This window comes from Leguminivora glycinivorella, chromosome 2, assembly GCF_023078275.1.
Source record: "Leguminivora glycinivorella isolate SPB_JAAS2020 chromosome 2, LegGlyc_1.1, whole genome shotgun sequence".
In the NCBI taxonomy this organism is placed as follows: Eukaryota; Metazoa; Arthropoda; class Insecta; order Lepidoptera; family Tortricidae; genus Leguminivora; species Leguminivora glycinivorella.
The window spans coordinates 4,433,929-4,444,979 of NC_062972.1; the positions used below are offsets into that span (position 1 = coordinate 4,433,929).

Here is an 11,051-nt window from a genome sequence, read left to right on the forward strand (position 1 = left end):
AATTTTTGCGGTGCGTCGCCGCAACGCGCCCATGTGGCCAGGCCCTAAGGAATAGTGGGGATCTGGGGATATAGTTAGCATTAAGTAGTGGATCTGACTACGCATCAAAGTTGAATTTTATAATTACTCAATAAAATAGACATTATAAATCTTTCTTTTTGGAATTCAACTCAATAGAAGCTACTACCAAAAAATTACTTTATTACAGGTAACGTAACACAGATTCAATAATAAATACAACATAGTGTTACGTATATATTTGTTTATTGTCGTGAATAGGTAAGACGAGATATGCCACAATCGATAAGTGGTATTCTCGATTCGAGTTTCGATCGTAATGTGTCGATGATGTAGATATTAGTTCAATCAATGTTACCATTAATCAATAATATAATTAGTTATTCGAATTTATGTAAATATAAGTCGCTGATCTGACAACAAATCAACCTGGACATGAATTTCGTTAACATACAAATACTTCAATAACACGTCAATAAGATTGTAATGTATGGAATACAAGGAATTGCTATTTAAATTTATTTAATGTGAAATAAAATGTTATTTTCGAAATGTGAGTTTTTATTACAATTATATTTTTTGTTAATTTCATTTAATTAATACTTAACTTGCCAGTGAGGGTTCTTATTATTGTTTGATTTAATTTACAGGATTACCTTCTTATCAAATAGTTGAGTCGTCTAAAGGAACTCCACTTCTCATGATCAATGGATATACATTTTCAAAAAGGAATCAGTTTTATTATCGATGTTCCAAGTATAATTCTCTTAAATGCGAGGTGGTAGTGAAATTCGACACTAAAGGAAATATAAAATCGTACCAAGGGAGTCATAATCATACGCCTCCCTATACTCTGATGGCTGATGGAAATTATTTCAAAGTGTAATGCGTATTTTTTATCAATAGTGTTGTAACTATTATTTTTTGTGATTTACTTGTAAAATCTGTAAAATATAATTTTATGAAAAATAATGCCAGTTTTATTTAATTTTATTGAAATAAGTTACGAATTTGAAGCAGTCTCTATTATCTCCTGTAGAGAATATTCACCACTGGATTGAATTTTCTTGTTAGTTTGTTTTGAAGATTCCAGTGTCCAATATACATAATGTATATATAGAATCCGTAAGACTTGGGTTAATGCTACTAGAGAATTGCTTCACCATCCAGAGACTATATATACAATTTACGTGAACAAGAATTAGGCAAAATTTAAATTTTCAATACAGTTTTATATGCATGAAACAGGTTTACTGGTCGTCTACTTGCCAACTAAATGCATGACGTATTTACACTCTCAATCACCCGTCTACATCACCCATTATTTCCAGCATACAAGATGATCGCTACCTGCCGCGGCACGCTGCTCATGCTGAACGGCTACACCTACTCCAAGAACAACCGGGGCTTCCTGTACTACTGCCGCCATTATGACGGCGTCACTCGCTGCACCTCGGGGGTGAAACTGGACAAGTTCGGGAACATCGTCTGGGTGCGGGAGGAACACCATCATCCTCCTCCGGTCTACGTGCAGACGCCTTCCGGCTTGTATCTGAAGGTCGGGTGCCAGAAGAAACGGGATATGCTTTTCGATGTGCCAATTCTTTAGGAGCATAAATATACCCCCTCATTTACCTACTTTGCCGGAGTCACTCGCTGCTTCTCAGGGGTCAAGCTGAACAAGTTCGGGAACATCGTCGGGGTGCGGGAGGAACACCATCAGCCTCCTCTGGTCTACGTGCATACGCCTTCCGGCTTGTATCTGAAGGTCGGGTGCCAGAAGAAGAGGGATATGCTTTTCGATGTGCCAATTCTTTAAGTGCATAAATATAACCCGTTATTTACATACTTCACCGGAGTCACTCGCTGCTTCTCGGGGGTCAAGCTGAACAAGTTCGCGAACATCGTCTGGGTGCGGAAGGAACACCATCATCCTCCTCCAGTCTACGTGCAGACGCCTTCCGGCTTGTATCTGAAGGTGGGGTGCCAGAAAAAGAGGGATATGCTTTTCGATGTGCCGATTCTTTAGGTGCATAAATATACGCCCTTATTTATAAGATACCACCATTGTGACGTGCTCTCATTGTTATATTTTAAAGTGACAGAGGTTGCGTGACTGCCAATTGGGCTCGTACATGTATTCATATGCACAAGCTTTGAGTACTTTGGAGCTAGGCTGATCTGTGGAATATGTTCCCATATATTCCGTTTTATATTTATATCATGTGAAGACTTCCCGTTAGTAAGTAGAATGCTATTGTGCTTATTGGTAAATATATTTATTTGAAAAAAGAAACTTGGAATACTTTGGTACACATTTATATAAATGTCTGTAGTTATAAAGGAAATCTAGTCAAGAGCAACGAAAATGAGTGCATTTTATATATCCAGAAAATTATTTATTTTCTTAGCTTTACCGTGTTGTAGATTTTATTTTTGACGAAATTAGAGCGGTATTTCGATTTAAATATTTATAGTATTTTGACATCATGTATTGTAACCACCTCGGTACAAATCCAGTGTGCCAAGCAAAAGACGCAAAATTATCGTATCATAAAAATTTCGAGTCTTTAACATATTTTCAGTACATATGGTGCTACTTTATCGCACTCTTAGTGCCATGAAAACTTTAAATGACAACACGCGAAACATCGTAAAAAACACGCGCGAAGAGGAAATATTACGAAATGAGTGGCGATAATTAAAACATGACCGAAGGGAGTGTTTTAAATCGACACACTCTTTTCGGCACTTGTATTGTAATGTACTGTTATACTCGTAGTCGCAAATGAGCCATTTGAGCTCCTGCTTGTGACTGTACTGCATAATATTTTTGTAGGATTTCTAATAGAATACTTATTATTATATTCAGTATTAGATGCTTGTGTATTGAAACGCTTATTAGAATTAGTTGATATTTTTAGTAAAATACTTAAAACTGTCAAAACATAGGCTACATAGTGGCTATTCAATTCCGAAAATTATATGATCTTAAAAATATTCATGTTAACAGTTGGAATATTTACTAGCAGCTAGTTAATAAATTAAGTTATTGTTGTGTACGAGACATTTCCACATTTACACTTTTTTATCAAATATTTATTCATGAACAATGTAGTCAAATTATATGTATATATATATCTGAGAGTGTCTATTATTTTTCTTGACATCATCCAGTAAATTCTTGACACGGTAAAATTCCCTCCTCCTTGTTTCACGCTCCAGTGCTGAGGGTCGTGACCTTCTACTTGGATCACTTGACTCCGGACGACAGATTTCCAGGCCTTTCGGTCCCTTGCGACTTATAGGGCATCATGGACCTTGACGGAAAGCGGTTGACGGTAAATTGAAAGAAAGAAAGAAAATTCGTTTACTGCCACAACACTGAGCGAATCCAAAAAAATATAATATGAGATAAGATAAGTAATATCTATACCTAAACTTAATACCTATATACTTATTTTAAATCTTAAACTACTGCAACTGTTTTGGTCATTAACATATGCTGTTTAACAAAACATTTTCTGTGGCAAATGGTTTGAGCGTGAGCATAATGCTGAAGTGATACTGCAGTGCTTTTTTCAGCTCAAACCAAACTGCAAACTCAACATTTTCAGATTAAATAAAACTAAATTAGCTCGCAATTATCAAGTAAAATAAAGGTGACAGCTGGTAACTAGAGCTACCAAAAGCAACTGAGTATAAACCGAATGCAAATTTTCCGTTTGCTTTTGCTTATTAAATATAAAATATTTGCAGCAGTTTTAAAATATAAATATATAAATGTTTTTGTTTTTGTCCATGTCGTTTTTAAATTTTTTTGTCGGTTTTTTTTTAATTTTTAACATTGAGTTTTTTTTTACGTGAATATTATTTTAATAAACAAATCCATAGCCAATACGTCGGACTATGCCGTACGATTTTTTTATCCTTAGGTACCGGCCACATCAGAGCGTCGCGTGTCTCGGGGCGCGCAACGGACGTCCGCGCCACGCCACCTGAGTGTAATTCAAAAAACGTCTCCTCAGTACATTTTGTATAGGAAGGACGTAAGGCGCGCCGCCAAGCGGTGCGGCGCGCGCCACGCCGCCGCCACGCCACCTCGGCGCGACTTACGTCCTTCCTATACAAAATGTACTGAGGAGACGTTTTTTGAATTACACTCAGGTGGCGTGGCGCGAACGTCCGTTGCGCGCCCCGAGACACGCGACGCCTAAGTGGGAACGCTGGCTTAGGCCTATCCTATAATATAAAGTAACGCTTATTTTCCAGGCCTTAAATATCAGATGATATCAACTGGCCGCGGCCACCCGCTCCTACTGCTGAACGGGTACACCTTCTCCAAGAACAACAGAGGGCACCAGCTGTACTACTGCTCCAAGATGATGAGCAAAGGGTGCAAGGCGAGCGTGAAGTTCGACCTTGACGGCGCGGTCGAGAGGCTCAGGGTGGACCATAACCATCCGCCGCCGAGATTGGTTCGGTCTTCTAATGGACTTTATTGGAAGACGGGGTGAACTATGAGGACTATGAGTTTATTACATTTAACTCGAAAACGACTGCTAGAAAATAAAATATTGAATTTGGAATGTTTTTTATTGTAGAATAAACAAATGAAAAAAGGAGAATACATTTAATGACTTAAGATCCTTGTAACGTGAGGCATGTTTACTCGCGTTGTTTCCACTAAAGCGAGAAACTATAAATGTTTATTTATTTGTAGGTAAGACGCCTCTATCAGCGGCCGAAAGAGCGAAAAGAAGAAGACAGAAGCTGAAAACTGAAGGAAAGTACGATGAATATAAGGAAAAACAAAGGCGTGCCAGCCAAAAATGCAGGCAAAAAAAGAAGAATCTTATAAATATGATGCCCCAGAAAAATCTTTTGATTGAAGAAGAAAGAGAGAAAACCAGAAAAAGAGTTCAAAAACACAGATCAAAGAAAGTGATTGAAATTAGTGCAATCCTATAGTGCAGTCTGCAGTATTTTATGAAACGATCTCCATAATGTTTGAGACACTTTGGCATGAGTGCATGTAAATATGTAACTGTATTAGGTTATTTTTAGGGTCATTTTTTTAGGGTTCCGTAGCCAAAATGGCAAAAACGGAACCCTTATAGTTTCGTCATGTCCGTCTGTCCGTCTGTCCGTCTGTCCGTCTGTCCGTCTGTCACAGCCGATTTACTCGGAAACTATAAGTACTACAGTGATGAAATTTGATGGGAATATGTGTTGTATGAACCGCTACAAAATTATGACACTAAATAGTAAAAAAAAGAATTGGGGGTGGGGCCCCCCATACATGTAACTGAGGGATGAAAATTTTTTTTTCGATGTACATACCCGTGTGGGGTATCAATGGAAAGGTCTTTTAAAATGATATAAAGTTTTCTAAAAAACATTTTTCTTAAAGTGAACGGTTTTTGAGATATCAGCTCTCAAAGTCGTAAAAAGTATGTCCCCCCCCCTCTATTTTTATAACTACGGGGTATAAAATTCTAAAAAAAATAGAGGTGATGCATGCTAATTAACTCTTTCAACGATTTTTGGTTTGATCAAAGTATCTCTTATAGTTTTTGAGATAGGTTGATTTAACTGTAATTTTGGTTAAGTTATTGTGCTGCTACGGAACCCTTTGTGCGCGAGCCCGACTCGCACTTGGCCGGTTTTTTTTCTTATGAAATTGAGAACCATAAAGTGTCATAAAACCACTGGAGTGATACAATTAATTATATACGAGTAATATATTATTAAATAAATGCATTAATAAGATAAAAAAATGAAGCGCTGGTGGCCTAGCGGTACGAGCGTGCGACTTACGATCCGGAGGTCGCGGGTTCGAACCTCGGCTCCCAAGAGCCGTGGCAAATGCCGGGATTAACGCAAGGAGGATAATGCATTAATAAGATAAAATAGCATGCGCATTTTGATTGTCTGAAATGTTTGTTATTAGTATTAGCACAGTGTAATCAATAGTGTGTTTAAAAATGTTTAAAAAATGTAACTGCTCGAAACTGATAAATACTTAAATGCTGCAAGACCAGTTTTAAGTTGGATGTATGATGATGTATATATGTAAATATCATATCCTTAATGGCCCGTGGCTCAATATCGTTGCTATCCAAATTCACATTTATTACTTTTATTATTCGATGCTTATTATATTAGTATTTTATTTAAGGATTAAGTTGATATGGCGGAAAGTGTAAAAAAACAGGATTATGGTGATTGTTAGTATGTTATTTAGGCAGATTTTTTCAGATTTAGTAATTATTTTAAGTTTAAACATTTGACCATAGGAGTTTCAGACATAGTGTACCTTTCTAATAGTAGTAAAATTTTTCATATAAAGTTTACAAATAATTATATTTTTGTATACTTAAACATGATTTAGCCTATCTATCTAACACTGATTTAGTAAAATAAATTAGTATTAAAATCGATGTAACATTTTTTTAATTAGTTTTTCCGAGAGTCAGGAAACCATTGTCTATCACATACCTATCATTCATATGTTCATTTCGTGTTAAAAGAAAAAAACACGAATTTAAGGGTTAAGTACCTACTGTGAATTAATGTTCACCATTTTCTAGACATTACATACAAAATGATATCAACCGGTCGCGGACTCCCCCTACTAATGCTGAATGGGTATACATTCTCTAAGAACAGTCGAGGGCATCAGCTGTACTACTGCTCCAAGTTGATCAAGGGTTGCAAGGCGCGTGTGAAGCTGGATCTGCAAGGCTGGGTCGAGCGCCTGAGAGGAGAGCATAACCACCCGCCGCCTCAATATGTGCAGACTGCGGACGGACTTTATATGAAAATAAGTAACTAATTGATTATTAAAGAACATTGCATTTGATTGCTTCTATTTCTGAAAAAAGCGCTCCTCCAAAAGGAACCAATTTGAAATTACGAAACTTATAACATCTTTGGTGTTGCAGATGTTCATGTGCCACGGTGATTGGTTTCTAGTTATTAGGCAATTCGTCTTTTAAGTATATCATAAAAAAGCTTAGGTTATAAGGATAGTTCGATCAGTTTATTTAATTTGGGTTTTCTATGCATCTGTACCTATGCTATGCCATAGTGTGGGTATGAATATTCTGTAATATTTGACGTTTTGACGACGACGGTGATATCCAGCTCAAGGCTATACTTCTGGATCCAAGCACTAGTGTCGTTCTTGAACCAGGCTATATTAAACATTTATATCTAGTCCGTTTAACAATATCACTCCTATTTCCAGACAAAACCTATTCTTTCATCCCGACGGCACGTGGGAAGCCTCTCCTCATGGTAGCCGGTTACACCTTCTCCTTCAAGCGGGAGACTCCTGACCACACCTTCTACGTCTGCTCGCGGTACAAATCCACAAGCTGCCCGTGTTCGTGTAAGATCGACGCTGCGGGGAATCTAGTCCAGTTGAGGGAACATACTCATTATCCACCGAAGTATGTGGCGACGCAGTACGGATCGTATAAGCAGATTGCTTAAATTGGAGAAGACCGTACTAAGCTTTGATGATGTAGGTCATAGTCACTATCATGAAATCTATAATTTATTGTTATTCTAATGGATCTAAACTAAATCTAGTGATCTAGGCAATTCTTCGTATAAGGTATTTCACAATGTAATATTGTGATAATCTTTGTCGATGTCAATATTAAACAGAATCAAAATAATTTACCAATTCAAGACATATAACACAGCAACGTAGACGAAGTACTTGTAGGTAATATAGGTACTTGCCTACTTTTGAGTATAGATACACTTTTTGTGTGAGCTGCCTATGTAATAAAAAATGACCAATTTGTGAGGACTTACTTAATTCTCGACCCGACTGTTTTCTTTTCTGCTCCAATAACATGTTAAAAATATTAAAAAAAAAGAATGCATTCATTTTTCATTTTAGGTTCCCCAGGCGTATACGAGCTAATCCCAACCAATCGTGGCAAATACTTACTAATGTTAAACGGGTACACCTACTCTCAAATGAAACAGAGTAACAACTACTACTGCTCTAAGAAGGACACTGGCTGCAAAGCGCGAGTTAAGTTGGATACAGAGGGCATGATCGTACAGTTCTCTCCGGACCACACTCATCCACCACCAAAATACATGGTTACACCTGGTGGGCAATATGTGAAGATTTAGCAAAGTATAATAGGAGGTTGATTTCAAAACGCATGGACTGTATGCTATACATTAAGGTCAATGGAGAACAACATTTAAGTACGACATTGGTTTTACAGTACGAGGGTAAATACTAGTCAGGCCCGATTATAACATGTATTCATCTGACTTATTCAATAGAACACATTCACTTTTCATTATAGAGGCACGCTAAGGCATTCATCAACCATTTTCATAGCTCCGCTTCTGTAAGGGTCTGTAAGGTTTACTCAAGTAAAAGTTATAATTTTATCGAAGTTTGACAAGGAGTAGCAGGGCTTGCCAAGGCTGTCAAAATAGTTGCCAACTTATCTGGGAATTCTGGGATTGATTCTAGGATTTTTTGTTCTACACTGATCTGGAGGGCGATTTTTGAATCTCGCATACGGGATTTTGTCACTAAAATACCGGTTGAAAACGGTGACTTGTCTATTATTTTCAGTGACAATTTTCTGAATTCGAACGCGTGAGACTCAAAAATCGGCCCGCAGTTCTGAAAAGTAGTGGCTACCTATAAGTAACGTTCGGCCAAACAGCATCTAGGATAAAGATGCAGAGGCGTATTTTGTTAATGTCCGGTGTTAGGTATTAATTAATACGATTTAAAACTGAAAATGAGATAGTAGTTTAATTTCTTAGTATAAATTCTTGAGCTGTGACGTTCCCACCTAATTTAATGTATTTAATTTATGATTTTGAATGAAAAATGTATGTTTATGTTTATTGATATACTTTGTGGATAACACTAACCTTATTCAATTAGTTTAAATTACATATTGACGTTCTAAAGTTTTGTCATACATTTATTACGGAGTATCATTCAGACTTTTGCAAATGCTTAAAAAGCCCTACTCTCCTAAGTTATTTCTAATCTTATGCACATATTTCAGTCAATTTTGGGGTATTTATTTTCAGGTGTTCCATACGATATTGTAACGTCGCAGAGGGGTAAAAGTCTTCTCCTAATCGGCGGCTACACGTTCTCCAAAATCAGCCACAATCAATGGGTCTGCTCCACCAAGAACCCCAATTGTCACGCGAAGCTTCGGTTGGACTATGGGGCTATTGTGAGCATTTCTAACGAACATTGTCACCCGCCCAGGAAATATGTGAGGTGTGCTAGCGGGCAGATGATACGAGTCGATTAAACGATGGAAACGCTATAAGATACAGTAGACTAATGCCAAGCACAAATTATTAACAAACCAATGCTTATGCTTTTGTGCAATAAATATTAAATAAATAAGTTAGCAATGAATTGTAAAATAATCCACTTAATTTACAAAAAGTCATGTACATATTACTGTGTACTGTGTAATAAGTTTACACAGATTTACAAGTTTGTTTTTTCGTAATAAAGTAAAATACTTTCAGATATTCCATTATAAAAGTGTTAATTTAATGTAAATAAGAATTAGGCTGTAAATAAAGACATAAGTTATATATAAGAACTAGACTGTACTCGACTCTAAATATATATTATTTTAATATACTTATATTTATTTGTATTTTTTGATTTGTTGTTTCAATAAGTTGTGGAAAAAACTCAAATAACACCTCGACCTAATAGGTATCCACTATCTAGGTAACACAGGCTTTGTCAGTTTTAGCAGAAGGCTGCAATAACAATTCAAGAAACATGTTTATTTCGTCCTAAAGAAATCAATACACAGTAACAGGCTTTTAAATTCATATCAAAAAGGCTCTGTGTTTCTGGTTAAATATCAAATGCACACTAATAACACAGCTGTTTCTTCCAGCTCTCAACTACGACTACGTGCTGTCTCAAAAAGGGAAGAACCTGCTCCTCATAGGAGGCTATACATTCTCCAACATCAGGAACTCGGAGACGTGGAAGTGCTCCACGAAGAGGCCCAAGTGTGACGCGAGGCTGAAGATGGACAGTCATGGGAAGGTGATATTTGTCATTGAGAAGCATTCGCACCCGGCCGAGGTACATAACGTGGAGCAAAGGAGGAATTTGAGGGCAAGGAAGTATTAAACATGCATTAATAATTTTAAATACTAAAAATAATTTGGTGACAAGGCAGTTTCTAAGTAGTCCCTCATGTTGTCCCAAAGCTTTATGATTATCACTACATAGTATAAAACAAAGTCGCTTTCTCTGTCCCTATGTCCCTATGTCCCTATGTATGCTTAAATTTTTAAAACTACGCAACGGATTTTGATGCGGTTTTTTTTAATAGATAGAGTGATTGTAGAGGAAGGTTTATATGTAGGTATAGTACCCGTGCGAAGCCGGGGCGGGTCGCTAGTTATAGTATAAATAGTTTATTTCTGATTTGATATATTGTGAAATTTCAATAAAGGAAATATCCTGTTCTTTATAGGACTCAGTGACACAATCACGGAAAGGTGATATTTGTAATTGATAAGCACTAGCATTTGGCGGAGGAGCATAGCGAGAAATTAATGAATGGCTTAGTGTGTTATAGTTTTTTGTTGAACCTACGTTGTGTCCTACTGCTTGGCAAAGGCGTCCCCTTCCTTTCTCCGCTCTTCACGGTTATACATATTTACCTAAAAACAAACCTCATTGCCAGCAAACATTTTTGATCATCACTATGTAGTAATCCCATAACACTGTTTATAAAACATATAATTTTGCATAAAAGAAGTCTTACAATGTCTTTACAAATTGTGTAACTGTTTAACAATTACATTTATAATAGGCTTTATTAAGGATAAAGCATAGTCAGTATGTGTTTTGACTGTCTTAGGAATAGGTATCTCTGTATGTATTTTATCGTTGTGATCGATGTTTATCTTTAGAATTTATTTTATTTGAAGTAGACTATAATAATTCACATGAGCTTATAGTTAACTATTGTTAA

The 11,051-nt window shown here is 36.7% G+C and overlaps 1 protein-coding gene across 1 annotated transcript; it reads left to right on the forward strand.

Moving 5' to 3' along the window:
• Positions 1-1,904: 1,904 nt before the first annotated feature.
• Positions 1,905-9,657, forward strand: LOC125242336. Its single transcript, XM_048151114.1, has 4 exons — positions 1,905-1,996; positions 6,612-6,848; positions 7,271-7,549; positions 7,937-9,657. The coding sequence occupies exons 2-3, from the start codon at positions 6,626-6,628 to the stop codon at positions 7,516-7,518; spliced, it is 471 nt and encodes a 156-aa protein (XP_048007071.1). The 5' UTR covers positions 1,905-1,996; positions 6,612-6,625; the 3' UTR covers positions 7,519-7,549; positions 7,937-9,657.
• The last annotated feature ends 1,394 nt before the right edge of the window (positions 9,658-11,051 follow it).